The sequence below is a fragment of the Triturus cristatus genome, chromosome 7 (assembly GCF_964204655.1).
Source record: "Triturus cristatus chromosome 7, aTriCri1.1, whole genome shotgun sequence".
Lineage (NCBI taxonomy): Eukaryota > Metazoa > Chordata > Amphibia > Caudata > Salamandridae > Triturus > Triturus cristatus.
Genome location: NC_140590.1, coordinates 1,665,440,059 through 1,665,461,454, shown reverse-complemented (window position 1 = coordinate 1,665,461,454; position 21,396 = coordinate 1,665,440,059). Strand labels below are relative to the sequence as shown.

At 45.3% G+C, this 21,396-nt stretch overlaps 1 protein-coding gene across 1 annotated transcript in view; it reads left to right on the top strand.

The window, feature by feature from the left end:
* Nucleotides 1-4,733: 4,733 nt before the first annotated feature.
* The window catches only part of LOC146812666 (uncharacterized), a 41,497-nt gene continuing 24,834 nt past the window's right edge, over nucleotides 4,734-21,396 (top strand). The window contains exons 1-2 of the mRNA XM_085619774.1: nucleotides 4,734-5,148; nucleotides 8,899-8,987. Of these exons, the coding sequence (XP_085475900.1) occupies nucleotides 8,916-8,987 (72 nt within the window). The 5' untranslated portion in view covers nucleotides 4,734-5,148; nucleotides 8,899-8,915. The remainder of the gene's footprint in view (nucleotides 5,149-8,898; nucleotides 8,988-21,396) is intronic.

The window sequence follows — 21,396 nt, the reverse complement described above, 5'->3', positions numbered from 1 at the left end:
ATGTGGCATCTGAGGAAGCAATATCCATGCACCGCCATGCATATTACGAGTATTCTAACCACCATGAAAAGGCTGGCGGTGGGGAAACAAAGCCCCTGTGCACGGGGATGCATGCGGGCGCTCCCATTGTGGGACCTTTTCAATAGGCACTGCAATAGGACCGCTGCGCCGCCCGCCTACCAAACAACAAGGAGGCTCATAATCTGGCAGGTGGGCGGCAGTCGACTTTGGTGGTCTGGGAGCAGGGCACTGGCGGGCCAGCCCGCTAACAGACTGCCAAAGTTGTAATCAGGCCCTTAGTGTTTTATGAAGTCTGGAATCTCGTGATCGCATACCTTCCCCACCAATGTGAAGAGGTTTCCTAGGGTCCAGATTTGCTGCTGGAAGGACCTGTGGAGTTACCAGAGTAGGAAATAGGTCAAGGATGCTACTCATTGTACTTTCTTGTCCCCAAGAACTATGGACCTGGAACTCAGGGGCTTGAACATTTTCCTTCCAAAAGTGTTGTTCAAGATGCTGTTGCTAGCCCTGGCCGGTGGTACACTTTGGACCCTGAATGCTGTCACTCAACTTACAGGACGCGTATTTCCACTGAAGTCCCACAGGAGGTACTTGTGGTTTGTGGTGGGTGCGACTCACAGTCAATTTAAGGGTATTCATTTTGTCCTGATGTCAACAACACAGGTCTTCACGAGGTGATGGTAGTGTCAGCAGCCCAACTCGTGAGGTTGTGGATTCCTGTTTTTCCCTACCTGGATGATTGACTCCTGAAAGCAAGGGCTCCACATATGGTGCTGTTCCATCTGCAGTCAGCAGCTTCTCTACTTTACCATCTGGGCATTTCCATTAATGTGCCCAAATCTTACCTGGAGCCATACCAGTACCAGCTGTTCACATGGGCAGTACTAGACACCATCTATTTGAGAGCATTCCACCTGCACATGATATCATATAAGACATCCATGCTATGCTCCCGTGCTTTCAGGAAGATGGTTGGGTTCATGTCCAACTCCTGCTCAGTCTGTTGGTTTCTTGTATCTTCCTGGGCATGCATGTTCACTCCAGTGGTGTCTCCACAGGCGGTTGTTCCAACACATGGAAGGTCAGTTGTACTCCATAGTGATCTCCAGGGACACTGCAGTGGAGCTTGCTTGGTGGCAGTGTGGCGTATAACCTGTCTAGTGAAATGCCCTTTCAAATCCTTCCAGCCATGAGCACGGTAGTGATGGAGTCCTTCATTCTAGGGAGCTCATCTGTAGAAACTAGAGGTCTCCTGCAGAGCAGAACTTGCCCATCAATTTGCTTGAACTGAGCGATTTGCCAAGCGCTGAAGACATTCCTCCCTTCCCATTGCAGCCAGTCCGTCCATATCTTAACAGACAATTCAATCACTATGTGGTATATCAAAAAGCAAGGGGGAATTGGGAGTTTTCACCTCTCTGTCGGGAGCCGCTGAACCTGTGGTCTTTGTGGCATCAACTAGGGATCTGTACGGTGGTGACTCATCTCACCATCTCTATGAACACCAGAGCCAATGACCTGAGTGCATCATCTTGCTGACCACGAGCAGCCTCTCCATCCAGATGTTGTGAAGAACATCTTTAATCAGTAGGGTGTGCCACACATGATCTGTTTGCCCTTCATTCAAATTCTCAATGCCCGAAGTTCTGTGCCATTCAGAATGCACCGCAAGGAGCTTTGGGGGCCGTGTCTCATTGGAAGTGGAATTTACCTCTTCATTACACACTTCCTCCCATACCCTTAATTCCTCTGGTCCTGAGGAAGATCAGCCAAGGCATAGAACGACATCATCTTGCTAGCGCTGGAAAGGGAGTTATATGCAGACCCTCTGCACCGCTTGCTTTGTTCCCCCATTCAGTCTTCCTCTCAGGATGGACCTTCTTTCCCAGTCTTGAGGTCAAGTCCTCCATCCAAATCTCCAGAGCCTACACCTTCATGCGTAGAGAGTGAACGGGGATATGTATTTCAGCTGCCTTAAGATGTGGTATCTTATCTGCCTGTCAATCTTCTGCCAAATCTGTCTACTCCAGGAGGTGGCGTAACTTTGTCACTTGATGTGCAGAACACCTGTCTGATCCCTTGAAAGCGCGATTATCTGGCATTCTGAAGTTTGGGCTATTGTTGGTCCAAGAAGGTTTTGCTGTGACTATAGTGAAGGGCTATCTGGCTGGCAGCCTTGTCGACCTTCCTCTACCTGCCGGACCAGCTGTCCTTTTTCATATCCCCTATTATGTTAAGTTTTTGAAAGGTCTGCCCGCGCCTTTTGTTATGCCCCAGTGACACCAAAATGTGGTGCTAGCTTTTCTAATGGGATCTCCGTTTCAGCCCGTACGTAGTTTCTGACGTCTCTTCACTCTTAAGGTTGTTTTCTTGTTGCCATTTCGTCTGCCAGGTGGATCAGTGAGTTACAAGAGCTGAACATCAGTTCCCTCTTTTACTTCCTTCTTCCCCAACAAGCTTGTGCTCCGAACCAGGGGCTGTTTTCCTTCCTATGGTTGTGAACTCCTTATATCAGGGTCAGCCAGTCATACCCCCTCCCCCCACAAATTCTACAAAGGAGGCGGAGAGGCTGCAGAGGCCAGATCTGAAAAGTCAGTTTTAAATCTTGTTAGTAAAGGTGAATTTCGGGTCGACGTCCAGCTGTTTGTTGCAGATGTAGGCATCAGAAAGGGGAAAGCGGTGCAGAAAAGGACCTTACCCAGGTGGATTATCCTTTGTATTAAGATCCGCTATTCAGTGGCCCAGAGAGAGCCCCCAGAGGGCCTTAGGTCTCACTCCATGAGGGCCAAGCCATTCCCGGGTTTGGGACTGCTTGAGATTCCATTCAAGATGCAAGGAATCTGCAGGTAGAAGTTTCCACTGGGAGAAAGATCCCTTCAGTAACGGCGTTTCTGGTGGATGCTCTACCTGCGGATCCCTCACTGATCCCATCCACCTGCCCATGTTCTGCTGGATGATTATGGGCCACTTAATATGATTCCATTCTTTATGCAGTTGCATTATGTCCCACAACCTGATGTCACTCCTGTCGTGCTGCTTCAGTCGCGCCCCAAAAAATGGATGGGGAACTGTTGTCTCAGCAGTAGGGCGCAGTACAGCTTCCTTGAAGTCACATGGTGTCTCTTCTGGTGCTGATATGAGGCCAGCGCCCCCTGCTGTCGGGGAAGTGCTATGGGAGAAGATTTTCTGGACCAGTTCAGTGCCTGGAGCAATATTCAGGAGGCAAGAAATCTGCAGCTAGACGGGGTATCCCCTAGAAATATTGTCACCAAAGTTGAGTAACTTTTTCCATTAGCACCAAATATGCAGCGCCTTGGGGTGCACATCTTTAAGTTCCCGTGTCTCAGAAGCTACCAGTAAGGTTTAAAGGGCTTCAAGTGGGGGGGGGGGGGGGGGAGGAGGGAGGAGGGACTGAAGGTGCCACATTTCCTGCTGGGAATTGGACTTTACAGTAAGGCGTGAGTGCTTCTACCTACAATATCTCTGGCACTATTAAGGCTAGAAAGATGGATCGAAACGAAAGGTTCTGTAACCAGGACCACCTCCCATAGCCAAATTGTGCTGGACAACAGAACACGGCGTGAAGGCAATGCGGTCCTTCTGGGAATGTGTAAGGAGCCAGATGGGTGCCTTGGAGCAAGGGACGGGCGGTAAGGTGTAGGCTGACCAGTTCAATTGAATACGCGCATCTTTGAAGTAATGCTGCTCTGTGTTCTTCCCCTCGCTTCTCCTGGCTAGGTTGGCTTTGGGGATCTCTTGGCCTCTTAACTATATGGGTTTTATAAGAAGTCTTCATTACAGGTTCCCTAGTCACCTGGGCTTGTGTAAATCTTCCCACGATCACACGGGCTCACATGGCGTGAGCAATCGGGTGCCTCTCCTTGCAGGGCAGGGTAGTTCTTCTCTCCATTGGGCACAGCAGAAAGGCTGTTTGCAAGAACGAAGGCCTTGTCCAAGCCTGTGGGATAGCGTAAACCAGCAGAGGTGCAGTTCCTGGTAATGTTTTCTGTGGGTCGGTGCCCCTCGTCCCCAGTATACCTGAAGGATGCACAGGGCCCACTATTTATATCATTTTGATCAAGTCAAGCCTTCATCCTCTCTTAGTGTTTAAGCCAGCCAAACTTTATATTCCAGCACGTGCCATCTCACCTTTATTTCTGCAAGCAGGAGTCTTCAGTTCCCATTATGCAAAGTGCTGCGACAGACGCCCTGTACTGGATGACATGCGCGGTGGCACTTCGCAGCAATGGCATCTTGCACGTTCAGAGTCATTCTATGCAAAGTACAGCTTTATTCAGTGATAGATCGGTCATAAACAATTGGCAGAGTGATATGCATGTAACTGAATACAAAAGGATCAGACGCTGAGGTGTATTAGCCGGGTTTAACCCTGTGAGCTTTAGACCGGGCCAGAATTATGTGGCAGGGCTGACTAAATTATGCAGGAAAAAGGCCAGTTATGATGATGGTACATTTTTTGGCAGTATTACTGCTTTTTTTTGCCTTGTTTTACTGTCCTTTGAACCATTTCACCCAAAAACATTTTTTTTGTTAAATTTTAAAATTATGCAGTTTATGATGGATTATGTGGCAAATTTATAGTAATGTATAACCGCAGCAACCGGAGAATGACTTCATTCCAATGGCCCCGCCTTTAGGGGACTGTCCCCGTCCCTTGCAGTAGATTCATAAGTCCTAGGATGTCCTTTAGGCTCATGCATTGAAACGGTAACAAAGTGCCGGTGCCGTTCGTCCCGGAAGTGCCCGCGCTCTGACCCTCTAGTAATGGCTGCCCGCTCTGCCCGCCTCCCGCATCGATCCGCGCAGAGCCTCCCAGGTTGCTGCTGAGCGTGCGGGTGCCGGCGGGCCTCATTCAGCGCCATGTGAAAGCCCTCAGCGGGCGGCTGCTGCATTGTCACGGGTCAGACGACAGGCCTTCTATGATGACAAGGGAGGGGGTCGCGGCGGAGAGCCCCCTGCGGCAGTAGAGGTTGGACGGCATCCTCCTAGACGATGGAGCTCCCAGTACCAGCTGCTCATGCTGGGTGAGGGGTGGGCACCGATGCCCCGCCCTTAAGCCCTCAAGCTTCCATCCTGAGTCGCCCTCAACAATCCTTGGATATCCAGGTACCGTGAGCGTGTCTGGTCTCTTTTTAAACCCGCGCGTGGACCTGTCTCTCTGCAGACTCCCATTGTGCTCTCAGACAAACCACTAAAGCATGTTGTGACGTTAATAATGTTCTGAGTAATAAGACAGATTGTGACATCATTATACAAGTCCTATATTTCCGTCTTCGTCATAGGACAGTGTGAGAATGGTTACCTGTGTTATGATTTTTTTATACTCTCTGTAACATAAGTCAGTAGCTGCCAGATATCAGTGTACTAAACCATCTAAGAAATCAAATAAATTGTCTAACTGTTAGAGGTCAGGTTAACGGTGGACACGCGTGTTCTCGTACTTTATAATAATTTCTCACTGTGTATTTTTGCTGTATGTAGAAGCCCTCTATCATCAATAATGGACTGGACATCCCACTGAAATAAAGGACCGGTTGGGTCGATTTTAGGAAAGTTGTGAGATCTGTAAAATATATGTGTGGTTCACAAAACCACACATGTCAATCACATGTATGTGTATACAATATGTGCCTAATGTACATATATGTAGATTGAGCATGATAGTAAAGACACAGACCGTTTCAGGGACGCATCCTACACACAACAAACATTGGCAAAGCCAGTAGGTCTGGATTGAATGTGCTAATGTGTGCAGCATTAGCACTTTAGAGCCCATCCCATGAGCGGGAGCCATCAGCATCTGATGTGGAGGGCTATGGATGTATTATAGTCCCTCGTGCATTTCAGTGCAGGAGCAGAAGAGCAGATGGAAGGATACATCCAAACAGCCAGTAGCATTAGTTGAGAGATGAATGCTCCACTGGGCTGAAGTAAGATGTGATTGGCAAAGTCTCAAACCAATGGCTGAAAGAGACTAGTTGAAGAATGCCTGTGGCTGAAAGAGGTAGACACTAAGTCCACTCTTTGTAAATGGTATGTACAGCTGTGCAGTTGAACCCAGCAATAACTAGCAGTTGTGCTGTCAAAGCCAAGACCTACAATAGTTTCAGTAGAGTTAAACCCCAAAATCCTTTTTGTAGGAAGCTTGCTCTTTATATGCTATGTCTAAAAGAGGCACACCATACAGAGAGTCCATGGGTTTCCTTATGAGTGGACAGGTCTTGCTATGGCAATCCCAAGGTGCTCCTCTAGGGGGTAGTGTGGTCGAGCAGCCTTAGGCTTATCACAGAGGAGTGCAAGGCATCGCAAAATACACACAATGGTCAATAAATGAGACGCACGACTCAAGAAGGAGATTCACACCAATTTAGTTCAGGTATCAGAAGAAAATTGTTCAGATAAGTACGTTTGAAATAGGATTTTTCTTTAGTTCAAACAGCCTACAGTGAAATTTCTGGAAGCTGCACAGTTATCCTATGGGAGGATAAGTCACTGCAGCATTCAGGTATAGTACAGCGATTTACGGAACCAATCCCCAGGAGGTAAAGTTAGTGATGGGCAAGGTCCAAGGCAGCACCAGCAGAACACCACCAGCAGCACTAGGGCAGCCGGGTGCAGACGTGCAAAACAGCGTCTGGTGGCCATTGTTACTCTATGTGGTTTGGTCTTCGTGTAAAGAGGCTGCAGGCTTTGACTGGGAGGCAATCGGGCAGAACCAACAGGGGGTCTCAGGCCTCACGATGCTCAGGGACGTAGGGACACCTTTGGTCCTCTTCTCCATTGCCCAGGGGAGACGGGTGCAGAGGTGTCTTCAGGTGTCTGGAGCAGTCGCGGTAGAGGGGGCCTGCCTGCAGAGGCTGTAGGAAACGTCGGATAGTTCACTGGGGGCGAAACCACGGTGGACTCAGTCTAATGAGTGCTGGGGGCCCACAATGACACAGTTGACCCACTTCAACTCCAGCTTGCTTCGACAGGTGCAGTGATATCTTCAGGCGTCGGGTTTCTGCGGTTATGAAGTGCTCGCAGGGGTCTTTGGTTGCCTGCGGGATGCAGGAATGCAGGTCTGCTCTATTTCTTGAAAGGTCTTGGTTCCTAGGTAAAGAGCTGGCAGGGCTCCCGGGCTTTGGGAGCTCATCAGTGGCAGGACAAGTCGACATTTAGTGCAATTGTCGAAGTCAGCAGGCACGCCAGCAGTGTTGGCGCCAGGTCAGTTGCTGGGTCTTCAATTCTTACAGGATGCGATTCTCCACATCCTTCTTAATCTTTCAGGTTGGCAGGATCTGTTCTGGTGCCAGGGGCTCCCCTAAACACTGAATTTAGGGGCGTTAGGGGAGTGTAGGGCAGTAGCCAATGGGCTTATGACCCTTGAGGTCACTACGCCCCTTATATGACCACTCCTTGTGGAAAGTGGGTATAATCCAGTCCCAGAATTCCTAAGTATGCCATCCCAAAGATGGCTGCTTCTGAAAAGTGTCCACCTGAGTTTAGTGCACCTTAGCAGTGGTACTAGCCTGGGGGTGTCACGCCTACCTGACTAGCTAATTTTCCCTCCTGTCCAAGTGCCAAAGGGGCTCTGGACATAGGGGTCGGCTTCCTCTCTTGTGAGTGGAGCCAGATTCGCATTTCATAGGCACCAGCTCTTTGAAACTTGCCGGCCTAGGAAGGTTAATCAGCAGGCCTACCTGTGGGAGGGAGTGTGACACCCTCTTCCCGGTCAGGCTTTTGTTCCCCAAATTGGAAATACATTTAGCACTCCCTGTAAGTCCCTAGTAAATGGTGCCCCTGGTACTAGGGTCTGAGGTACTAAAGAAGGTCCCTAAGGGCTGCAGAACGAACTGTGCCACCATAAGGGACCCCTCACCAAATACCTCAGGCCCTAGGTACCAGGGGCACCATTTACTAGGAACTTACAGGGAGTGCTAAAGGTATTTCCAATTGGGGGAACAATTGTACATTTTTAGGGAAAGAACACTGGTACTGGGGACTGGGTTAGCAAGAACCCAGTACACTTCAGTCAACGTTGCATTAAATACCAAGCAAAAAGTGTGTGTGTGTGTGTGTGTAGGGGTGTGTGTAGGTGTGTGTGTGTGTGTGTAGGGGGGGTTACTGCAACAAAAACCCAGTTTCCTACACTTTTATTTGACGATTCATACATTTACAGTAGCTCAGTTATTCACAGGTATAAATCATGGTGGATCCACTCAGTCTCCTGTCCTTTGGTTGCTAAAACTAGTACCATTGGGCTGGGGTAAAACATCTGGTATTCAGCTTGAAGGTGCCCCAAGGGGTGTACTTGCGCTTTACAATTAGACATGTTCTGTTATGTATGCTACTTGGCACATTTCTCATAACTGACTCTTGGACCGGATATAAGCAGTGCATAAAAAGTGCTAAAGTGCAAAAAGCTTTCATGGGTTTACGAGATGTGTGTAGGAAAGGTATGCAAGTCTGGTCATTTTTCCACTGGAAAGAGCATTGCCAAGGGTAAGAAACTTGATCTTCCAGGGGATCGTGTACCTGGAACCACTAAAACACAGCTGAAGGCAACCGGAAGTGATAATTATTTCCTACTGAACTGAAGTGTAAGGTAGACGAGCAGCATCTCACAGCAGAGCAGGGCACTTGTGTAGCTGTCAACTTAGACCATGTCCAGCTGATGTTTCTCTTCTCTGTATGGAACCAAAGAAAACGAGACCGATAAGAATTACGAACAAACCAAGCCCGTAAAATCCTTTAGTACAAGGCTCACCCAACATGTTCATAAGTAGGGGTATAGAAGTCTTGATTATCGGGGAGGACTAGATTTAACCATCAACGGATACATTTCTGATCTTGTTGCATGCTCTCTGATTGCAGGTTACGATGTCCCGCGGATGGATGCAGACACGTGGAGGTGGGCTGGCTCGCTCTGGAACTATCTACACCTAGGACAGCAGCTAGAACAGGTCTCGAAGCGTTATTTTGCACCTTCTGACAAACAGGATTAGGGATATGGATTTGCAATCAACGAAGAGAGTCTGTATCTAGAGATGGGGATGGCCAGGTCCATCACACAAAGATTTATCTAAATCTACCAAGGAGGAAGGTTGTGAAATGATCCATGATCTTTGTTAGACTCAATGTACATCACAGAACATGTACGCAGTATGATGAAGCGGTACGGTTTCATTTCCTGAAACTGGATGGCAGTGGGGGCGAGGACAGCAGGATTGTGGATGTTTGCGGGCATTGAATGGGGTGATGCAAGGTTGGAGTTCACAGGCAGGAGTTGTGGTATGAACTAACTTGTTTCCGCAGCGGTATTGCTTTGGGTCAATTTATAATCTGTGTAAGTTGGTAGGTAGGATTTAGAGTTGAAAATCTGCCCATAACTGAGGGGGACCCAGACACTGTTCAGTGCAAGAATACAGTCCAGCAACCTGGCTTCAAAGGTGGTCAGAGGGACTTTCATCAGACTCTCTAGAGAAGCACAGTTGAAGAATCGGGTGGGGCTCACAATGCCCTTCTTATCTTTGTGGTTCTCATTGTTTCTAAAAAGAGCAAATAACAAGGTGAAGGAAGGAATACTTTAACAAGTCACTGGTGCCAGCTTGGGGCTGCATGACAGTCCATTGTTTTTTGCTCACATTGCCAATCTAGAAAGAGACTGGCCATATATCTTGCAAACCAGCCTTGGGCCTTCTCCAATAGGAAAAGTACAGCGCCAGATTGGCAGACCAGGTTCCCTTCAGATGGTAACACAAGCAACTCCAGACCAGTTTCAGATACTTATACCTCGTCAAAGAGTTCTAGCTTGAGTCTGGTGTCACAGAGAGCACAGGACCCATATCTGGGCACACCCATTACACCTACAGCGTATAGAGACAGCAAGGTGATGGAAGGAATGTTTCAATTAATCTCAGCCACTTGCAATAGCTCGGGCCGCATTCCATACCAGTCACTCACTGTGCCTTCTAAATGGATAAAAGGAAGGTCGCACCTTCCACAGAGTATATTGTAGTCCTATGGGTTCTGTGCTTTATTTAATATGGACCACCTTCTCTTTTGCATAGCACAAGATAAAAGAAACCCACAATTGGGGGTGTCTCACTTGAATCTCCTTAGTGTGGGGGGGAGGGGATAACTGAGATTGAAATGTCAAAAGTAAGACATAGAAAAACACACACAGACCTGTAATAATCTTTCTACCATGGCTTGAAATACTTAAAAAGGAAATCCTTCTGAAAGTCCATTGAATCCTTTTGCAGGATGAGTTGAAAAAGAGACCAAAGTGGAAAAAGATGAATTGCGATGTCCCCAGCCTTCTGGCAAAAGACTCTTTGGGGCCCTAATCCTCTCATTATCGCCCTTCCACTATGTTCATGAATCCCAAAGTTGAGTTCAGGAAGGAAGTAAAAGCCTGGCTTTTCCCAAGATAAAGATGCAGAGCACTCCGCGTCTCTGACACTGAAACTGAAACCACTCGAGCAGGACCCTGCCCAGCAGTCACAAGAGCACCGCCACAACTGGACCTTACTGTGGCCGGCTGTAATCAACGCAGGCTTGATGTCCGTGGTACCCATGAGGGCCCAAAGGACACAGGAGCACCGTCTCCGATATGACTATGGCCGGGTGTAATCAGAACAGGCTGGATACGAGGGGTGTCCAAATGCCAATGAAGACAATACTATTTGACTCTATATTTAACAAATGTCATTATTGCAGGCTTGAGGATGATGGTGCCTAAACGTCACAGGAATCACCACACACGGACCTTACCTGGACCAGGTGAAATTAGGGCTAGCTGGATGACGTTGTACCCTGTGGTCCTGATGAAACTCTTCTTGCCCGGCAGGTGCTTACCAGTGCAGCCCAGAGCTTCCATAGGACATGCTTATTCTGTCAAAGAGCCATCATCAATCCACCAAAACCAACCCAGTCATTACCAGTGGACAAGCATTCCCTGGCGGAAGAGATCTGTGCGGCCGCACTTAGCTGACGTCCAGGACGACTTCAATACAGACCATCTCTTCACCCCATCCACATTAATATTGGACCAAGAGGTGTAATTCTCAGATATAGATGGCTGCTACACAGACCATCCAGGCAGGACTCTGCCCTCTGCTCTGTCCTGACGCAGATGTCTCCTCTCAAACCCATTTTGACCTGTAATGTTCATTGTCTAATTGCTTTACACAGCAAAAGACGTGGATTGAAAAACCTGTAACCACCATAAAGTTGATATGTCTCCTGATAAATCAATTATATCATACCGCTAATATAACAAGTTTTCCCAAGCTTTCCCTCACTTTTCTCCAGCACATCGCTAAGCGCTGCAACTAGACGCCATAAGATCACCACTCTGTCACTTTCACCTAGGCTCACAGAAACTGCATTGGCCGACCAAGCACACACTCCCTCCAGTAGTGTAGCGTGTACTGTCGCACTACTCAATAGGGCATGAAGTTCTATGGAAATGCAACAGTACACTCTAATACAATCTTTCCTGCTCCACCGCTTCAGAACTTCTTTCAGATCCTGATTAAAAGCAGCTATGATTTTCCAAGTTCCTCCTTGAAACTAGGTCTACTTCTCTGCCTTGTACGTCACAAACCGATACCAATGTACGCAATCTTTTCCTGAGCCAAGCCACTCCTGCTTTGCAATGAATATGGATTTTACCAAATGGCCACAAGTGATCAGTGAAGATTTGTTGATGCCTGCTGGAAGAACCTAGGAAGTCATCTTCCAATATATGCCTCATGAAAAAAATATCAGATTATTCAAATGTAGTGATACATTTGTGAATAAATATTCAAATAAATACATAAGAATAAAAGGCAGGGGCTCAAAGTTGTTCTTAGGAACCCACCACCAATAGTGCGAAAAGCTGCTTAGCTTTATTTCGCCTCATGCATCTTTCTTCCACCACCCCTATACTTTGTTACTATATCTCTTTTTTTTTTTTTTTATTATTAAATTTTCACAACAGCATAGATAATTGAACGAGCTTAACAAGGCATACATGAAGATAGAAAAAGAAAAGTTAACACAATTGAGAAAGAAAAGTTTGTCTTCTCTTCTAAGACTGAATCCAGTTGCTAATAGGGGCCCAGATATTTAAACCTAGAGCTCTCTTTTTCTTCCCTTTTAGCCGATACACAGCTTGCTCTAGCTGATAAATATTCAACAATTTCGATTGCCATTGTATAAATGATGGAGAGTCAGAATCAAGCCAGTGGGAAGTGATACAGTATCGAAAAATAGACATAGATATAAATAAAAAGCCTTCTTCAGCAATTGTCCATGCTTTAACAGGATTTGATTGAACACCACAAATGACAAATTCAGCAGAAAGAATAACGGATGAATTCATAATATTATTCAAAAACATTTGGATTTCGGAAATAAATTGAGTTAGCTTTGGACAGAAAAAAAACATATGTGCGGCATTTGCACCAAGAAGATTACATCGGCTACATTTATCACCCCTATTAGCTTTCCATTTCATCAATTTAGCTGGAGTATAATATAGATCAAAAATACTCATAAAGAATTGGCTTTTAAAAGATCCATTAATTAGAACTAAATCAGATAAATATAGAGCATCAGATAAGTTAATAATCTCTATACCCAAATCCTTTTGCCATTTTAAATTGAACAAATCAAGATTGTCTTCCTTCCGGGTCAGCATAGTCTGATACATTATGCCAATTCTATTTTGTTTCTTACAACATTCGAGTATATCAATTTTCCTAATGTTATTAGTATATAACAAGTTCTTGGTGAGTAGAAAACTACGTATTTGCAAGTACTTAAAAAAATCTTTTTGAGGTACATTATAGTTTTGTTGTAAATACAAAAATGAAACAAATCGTCCTTCTTGATAAAGATCGCCTAAATTAAACATATTAAGTCTTTGCCATTGCTGAAGAATCTGATCTGAGAATATTGATGGCAGAATCGAATTATTATACAATGGTGTATAATAGGTAATGTTATTAAAGCAAAACCTTTTCTTACATTGTCTCCATACCTGAAAAATGGTCAATATAACTTTAAATCTTGTTTTTTTATAGTAACTTGGTTCTGAAAAACGTACAAGGCATTGACGTGCTTGCACACCTAAGATCATTTCATAAATAGTTGGATAAGTAAGGTCCTTGGCTGGTGATTCTTGAAAAATTAGGACTCTCATAAATTTAAGTGATATCGCCAAGTAGTATAACCGGAAATCTGGTAGTCCCCAACCTCCTCTATAAGTAGGGAGTGAACACCACTTGAAAGATCGCCTAGCTCTCTTATATCCCCAGAAAAATCTTGAAAATATTCTATCTATTTTTGTAAATAAAGTAGAGGGAAATAATAATGGTATGGTGCGAAAAAAATAAAGAAAATTGGGGAAAAAGAGCATCTTGATTACATTGGTACGACCATAAAGGGAGAGATGGAGATTATTTAACCTTTCGAGAGATCTAGAAGTTGAGACGAGTAGTGGGTCGAGATTAAGATTAACAATATCCTCAACCTTAGCAGAAATTGTTACGCCCAAATATAGGGCTGTTTTAGCATATGTCAGGTCCGTTGGTAGACTAGCATTAGAGTGAATTATTTGTGTTTTGGCTATATTTAATTTATATCCAGAATATAAACCAAATTCTCGAGCTGCCTCTACAATTTTAGGAAATGCCAGACTGATATCTGAAGTAGCAATCGCGACGTCATCAGCATATGCAAAGATTTTATACTCTACTTGATGAATTATAACTGGTGGGATATTTTCCTGATGTATTAGTTTTTGCAAATAAGACTCAATATAAAGTGCGAATAAAGGAGGCGAACATGGGCACCCTTGCCTGGTCCCCCTTGTTATTGATAATATAGTAGATGTCTCAGAAGCAATACGAATTACAGCCTTGGGTTGATTATATAAGGCTTTAAGAGCAGATAGAAATTCAGCCGGGAATTTTTTCCAGATCAGTACTTGCCAAAGGAAACCCCAATCAACCCTATCAAATGCCTTCTCAGCATCAAGTAAGACAATTCCGACTGGGGATCCCGTGGCTTGCGCCCAATCTAGCAAAGTAATGATCCTTCTAACATGATCAGTTGTATCTCTCTTTTTAATGAATCCATGTTGCGACTCAGCCACTAAATTTGGCATTAAATCATTTAATCTATTAGCTAATATTTTAGAGAAGATTTTACTGTCTGATGTTATTAAGGATATAGGTCTGTATGATCCAAGATCCATAGGATCCTTCCCTTTTTTTTTTAATACAACAATAGTGGCTAGAGACCATGATGGAGGTGGCCGACCATTAAATGCTTCTTGAAATATTTTCAATAACTCTGGTTGTAACATATTACGGAATATTCGATAAAATTCTAGAGGGATATTGTCTGGTCCGACCGCTTTACCAGATGCCAAGCCTAGAATAGCCCCTTCTATCTCTTCCCAAGTAACTGAAACGATTAGTGTATTTTTTTGAACTTCCGTAAGAGAGGAGAGATGTTCAATTTCCGGAAGATAGTTGGAAGCATCTTCACAAACACTAGTACCGTCATTTGATCGATTGTACAAAGATTGATAGAAATTTCGGAATGCTTCTAAGACATCAGACTTGGATTCCTGAATAACTTCTTCCATATCCAATATTTGAGCTATATCCGTAGCGGTTGCTTTCTGTCTCAATCTCTGGGCTAATATTCTGGCGGTTTGTTCACCTAATTCATAACAGTCCTTTTTAAATAATTTGTACTTCTCAGCTACCTGATTGGCTAAGAAAGAGTAAACAGTCGACCGTGCAGTAGCCAGCAATTTTTGAGCTTCTTGTATCGCTGAACCCAGCCTAACACAAGAGGCTAATTTGATTTCTGCTTGCCTTATTCGATCCAGACTCTCTCTGAATGCGGCTAATTGTTTCTTTTTACGAAGATTCGAATAACTCAGGGTCTCACCCCTTATTACCGATTTAAAAGTATCCCATACCATTTGTACAGAGGCAGTATTATTATTCTTCGCAAAAAATTCCTTGATTACCAGGGCCATATGAGCTAGATAATCTTGATCTAGCAATAAATTTCTCTGAAATGTCCACGGTCTTTTTTGTAAATAGGCAGAATGAGAAAGCAACAAATCTAAGACAATAGGATTGTGATCAGAGATGATTTGGGGTAGAACTTCAATACTGCTATTACTGACAAGTTGAGTAGAAATAAAAAAATAATCCAGGCGTACAAATTTTTGGTGTGGGGCCGAGAAGTAAGTAAAGCCTGATTCTAAAGGTCTAAATTTGTTCCAGACATCAACCAGTCCGTTATTAAATGTTAATTCTCTAAGAGCTTTAAACGTTTGAGGTTTCCGATCTCTATAATTCCTAAAATTCCTAATATTACAATCAGCATTAATATTAATGTTGAAATCGCCACATAAGATTAAAGGATGATCCCAAACTGCTAGTTCAGAATTAATTGTATTAAATACCTCCTTATCGTCTAAATTCGGCCCGTATAAAGAACAGATAGTCAATTTATTCCCATCAATAATAATTTCTGCAATCCCCCATCTCCCCCATTTGTCGCCTAAAGATCTAGTACATTTCCCAATCCCGCGTTTTGTGAGAATAGCGACACCTCTAGTTATTCCCATTTGTTTAGAACAGACTAGTAACTCTAGGTCAAGATGTTTGAACAAATTCCTCTTGGACCAAGGGATATGTGTCTCCTGTAGACATAAGATATCAATTTGAAGAAGTTGAATCAAGTGTCGTTGAATCCCCACCTTTTTAAAATCATTCAGACCATTAATATTAAGAGAACAAATTTTAATTTTCCTCACCATATTGAAAATTTTTGAAGAGTACCATCAATCGTAACCTATTTAATTGAATCAAAAAAGCCTTTTGCCGATAAACTCTCACATAACGTATAAAGATCAACCCACCAAAGTTTGTATAGCCCAGCTCAATCATCACTGCTGTTTTATGCCACACCACCCACCACCAACCCCACCACCCCCACCACCACCTCAACCCCCAGGTTGAGGACCACCCACCCAACCCCCTCCCCCACACATGAGGCTCAGGAACTAACAGTTCCTGTGTAAGATGGAATGCCATATCTCTCTGGCTCCGTCCCTTACAAAAAAAACAGAATTCTGAAAGCAGATAGCGCTACGCTAGACAGATACATATATAAAATGTCCAATATCTAGCACTGACCATATGTTATAACATGAGTAAAAACTCTTTAGCTTTGATCTCTGAGAAAAAGAATTTTGTTTGATCTTTCCATACAACTTTAAGTTTGGCGGGATTCTGAAGATAAACCGTGGCCCCTTTCTGCTGAAATTGAGGTATTAGCTGTCTAAGCTGCCATCGCTGGGCCACTGTTGCCTGGCAGAAATCTGGCCGTATGAAAAAAGTACAGCCTTTGGCAGATATCTTCTTCTCAGGTTTTGCTAACATTGAGAGTTCCTCTCTTGCAAGAAAGTTATTAAAGCTGACAAGAATTGCTCGCGGATATGGCTGGTCACCCTGTCGAGTATTCTTCATAGAAAATGGGAAGCGATGGGCTCTTTGAATCTCCTTTGTCCAATCCCATGTTTTTAGATCAGGGAGGGCTTCCTTTAGAAGTTCAATAATGAATTGTCTAGTATCTAGTCCTTCTTTCTTTTCAGGAATGCCCAAAAATCGCAGGTTGTTTCTTCGAGCCTGATTTTCTAGCCCGGTTAACTTATAAGATAAATCATCCCTTTGTGCTTTGACGCTCTCCAGTTCAGTTTTCTGAGTTCGAGACTCCTCCTCCAGCACCGAAATACGAGTCTCGGCTTCTGTGACTCTATCAGCGGTCTCCGTTGAGACCTTAATCACTCTACGAATAGAATTCTTTAATTTAGCACATGTAGCTTGAGTACGTAAATTTTCCGCTTTACTTTCTGCACGGTGTATCATCATAGTGTTGTATATAGTGGTTAACGTAATTTCTGGAGGGCTTTCACTTAAATTAGATCTGTCTTGAATATTAGTCGATACATCTTCCATTTCGACCTCAGATCTGTTTTTTAGCGCTGGATTGTCAGGAGCTGAAGAGGGGGATCCCCCAACCTCGATTCTGAGATCCCCTCTTCTTTAGTTTTTTAATTGTCGCAATACTTGTACTTGGTGAGACACCATCATCATCGTCTTCCCCGACAACACTGCTCTCTGCAGTATAATCTGCCCACTCCTTACTGTGATTTGGACTAGGACTGTCATCCGATGTGTAGTCAGATAGGGAGTAGAAGTTTTCTTCTGCTTCTTGACTGGTTATGGCTCTTTCTAGGATATTTAAATCTGAATTAATGGGATTTTCGACTAACCCATTAGATTGTAAAATATTACTTAGAACTCCGACTCCCACAACCCCTTGCGGGCCAGAATCCTGATTGTCTAGTTGCACCGCTATGTTTGAAGCAGCAATATTGGTTTCAAAGATAATATCTGCAGTTGCTGGCTCAAGAATTTCAGATATAGGTGTTGGTGAAACAATATCTCTCTGTTTCTCATTTTTTTTCTCAAAGAAATGATGTATCGGGGTGAGCCCTTGATTTACAGCAGATTGAGGCAGGGAGTCTTTCTCCAAAGTGCCTACTGCGGTAAGACTTGCTCCTTTGTCAGCAGTAACGGGTATAGATTTATTCAAATCTGGTTGAGATGAGGCACCCTTTCCCTCAGCGGGTTGTTTAATCCGCACACTCCGAGTATGAGGCTTTGACTGGTTTTTTGGTGGCATACTTTGAGAACTCGGCGAGGTACTACCCCCGTGTATTATCGACCAGTGAGCGCCAGTGAAACCAAAATAGCGGCAAAACAAAAAACAGTTCCGGTACTCGTAAGCAAAAAGCAACATTTAATGCAGATTTCTAATTAATTAGTGCTATGGATAGATTAAAGTTCAGGAAAATTTAGTTGTGGTAGACTCTCATTCCTCTCCTCTCCTCTGAGTACAATGTCTTTAACAGTGAGTCGAGATATATGTATCCATGCAGCGACACAATGTTGCAAGCCTCTTTATTAAAGCCACAGTGCAGTTGGTACCAATATTCTTCTTTCTACGATTTTCAAAAAGCGGAACCGGAGGCTCCCACAGACGCCGTCCACTTCAATCTCAAAACAGAGAGGAACTATATCTCACTGATGGAGATTCTTTTTTATGCCTGGTTTCTCCCTTGTCACTTTCATATCTTTCTCTTCCTCCTTAGTGCTCCCTTTTTCGCCTTGCTCACTCTTTCTCTGATGATAAAAAATAAGTTCTTGTTCTTGAACATGACCCCTGGTACTAAGCACTGGCACAAATTAAGAACTGTGCAGATGATAATCTTTCCCTGTCAGAAGGCAGTGAGGAGAACATTCTGGTGTAACTAATCTGCATCATTGATAAACTGGCTTTGGCTATCTGCAATTTTGATATGTGAAAGTCGTGTCAGGGCTTGCCATCCCTCATTTCAAGATGTAAAAACTGAACGCCCTTGGAGTGTAAAGACTCCAGAAGCAAACTTCTACTCAATTCCTCCCTCAAAGTCTTAGGTACGATTCACACTGGGATTATCTAGGTAATGCAATCCTTTCTGACTCATTTGAAGTTAGTGGTGCTAGCACGTGTAAAGAGCTGCTCATTGCATTGTATCTTTGCCAGGCGGCTTTGCCATGCACTGTTAGGTTTATAAAGTTTCCTGCTTTAGGAATCCATTCACGGTGTAGATGAGAACATTTAGGAACTGGGCTGTCTCTGAGTATTGCTTGCAAAGCAAGTCCCACTAGTTTTGTCTAACCTAAAGACCACTAGTAGGTTCCATTTAAGTTTTATATGTTCACTATAGCAGAGATTAGCAGGTTTCCAAGAACTCCTGCTCATGTTTTTATTTTGTTGAACACAAGTCACCGTAGGCTCATCTTGCGCTGTTGATTGCGACAGTAGTGGCTGTTGCTCGAGACTTGCGTGAAGGCCAAGGTTTAAGTCCAGATGCTGCACTATAGAAGGAATGTTATTTGCCAAGAACTTTCCCGCAAGCGGTGGCAAATATTAGGGTTTTCCCCTAAATTCAGGGAAAACTGGAACATTATCTGACCAGAGCACTCAATTTAGATTGGGTTCAAGTAAACTTAAATCTCTATGAATCTTTTACCCTAATTCGTAACCGTGATTACCTCTGACAAAAAGGTGGAATTCCAGCACTCAGTGCTGCCACTGACGATGAGCACTTTGGTTCTGTCTATGAAGATTAGATATATGTAAATCCATCCGATCATTGACGGCTGCTAGATTTTTCTTGGGGCGTTTACTTTTCGACCCACATTCTCCAGCGAGGTGTAAAAGAACCTAGATATAATCAGCATCACAGCTAAGATACAGAAGGTTCACAGTGATTTGCCAAAGAGAACACTACATAGTAAAACAAAGAAGTCAGGACTACAGGTTAAGTGTTCTGGTTGCAGTTATAACCACCAGAGCAGTCTTTCTCCACCAGTGAACTGCTGCACAGGAGCGCACTACCATAGATCAGACCTCCTTTACCACCAGAGCACACCTCCTTCACCAGTGCATGTCTCTTCCACCAGTTTATGCCGCCTCCACCAGAGCAGACCGCCCCAGCTGGAATACACCTCCTTCACTGTGTCAGACCTCCTTCACTAGTACACGCCAACTCCACCAAAGCAGGCCTCCTCCAGAGATCAGCCCTGCTCTATCAAAGCATGCCTCCTCCAGAGATCAGCCCTCCTCCACCCAAGCAGGCCTCCTCCAGCAGATCAGCCCTCCTCTATCAAAGCATGCCTCCTCCAGCAGATCAGCCCTCCTCAATCAAAGCATGCCTCCTCCAGCAGATCAGCCCTCCTCCATCAAAGCAGGCCTCCTCCATCAGATCAGCCCTCCTCCACCAAAGCAGGCCTCCTCGAGCAGATCAGCCTTCCTCTATCAATGTATACCTCCTCCAGAGATCAGCCCTCCTCTATCAAAGCATGCCTCCTCCAGCAGATCAGCCCTCCTCCACCAAAGCATGCCTCCTCCAGAGATCATCCCTCCTCCATCAAAGCATGCCTCTTCCAGCAGATCAGCCCTCCTCTATCAAAGCATGCCTCCTCCAGCAGATCAGCCCTCCTCCACCAAAGCATGCCTCTTCGAGCAGATCAGCCCTCCTCCACCAAAGCATGCCTCCTCGAGCAGATCAGCCCTCCTCTATCAAAGCATGCCTCCTCGAGCAGATCAGCCTTCCTCTATCAAAGCATGCCTCCTCCAGCCAATCAGCCCTCCCCCACCAAAGCATGCCTCCTCCAGCAGATCAGCCCTCCTCCAGCAGATCAGCCCTCCTCCACTACAGCATGCCTCCTCGAGCAGATCAGCCCTCCTCCACCAAAGCATGCCTCCTCGAGCAGATCAGCCTTCCTCTATCAAAGCATGCCTCCTCCAGCCAATCAGCCCTCCTCCACCAAAGCATGCCTCCTCCAGCAGATCAGCCCTCCTCCACCAAAGCATGCCTCCTCCAGAGATCAGCCCTCCTCTATCAAAGCATGCCTCCTCCAGCAGATCAGCCCTCCTCCATCAAAGCATGCCTCCTCCAGCAGATCAGCCCTCCTCCATGAAAGCATGCCTCCTCCAGCAGATCAGCCCTCCTCCATCAAAGCATGCTTCTTCGAGCAGATCAGCCCTCCTCCATCAAAGCATGCCTCCTCCAGCAGATCAGCCCTCCTCCATCAAAGCATGCCTCCTCCAGCAGATCAGCCCTCCTCCATCAAACCATACCTCTTCCAGCAGATCAGCCCTCCTCCAGCAGATCAGTCCTCCTCCACCAAAGCATGCCTCCTCGAGCAGATCAGCCCTCCTCCACCAAAGCAGGCCTCCTCGAGCAGATCAGCCCTCCTCCACCAAAGCATGCCTCCTCCAGCCAATCAGCCCTCCTCCAGCAGATCAGCCCTCCTCTATCAAAGTATACCTCCTCCAGAAGATCAGCCCTCCTCCACTACAGCATGCCTCCTCCAGAGATCAGCCCTCCTCCACCAAAGCATGCCTCCTCGAGCAGATCAGCCTTCCTCTATCAAAGCATGCCTTCTCCAGCAGATCAGCCCTCCTCTATCAAAGCATGCCTCCTCCAGCAGATCAGCCCTCCTCCACCAAAGCATGCCTCCTCCAGAGATCAGCCCTCCTCTATCAAAGCATGCCTCCTCCAGCAGATCAGCCCTCCTCCACCAAAGCATGCCTCCTCCAGAGATCAGCCCTCCTCCATCAAAGCATGCCTCTTCCAGCAGATCAGCCCTCCTCTATCAAAGCATGCCTCCTCCAGCAGATCAGCCCTCCTCCATCAAAGCATGCCTCCTCCAGCAGATCAGCCCTCCTCCA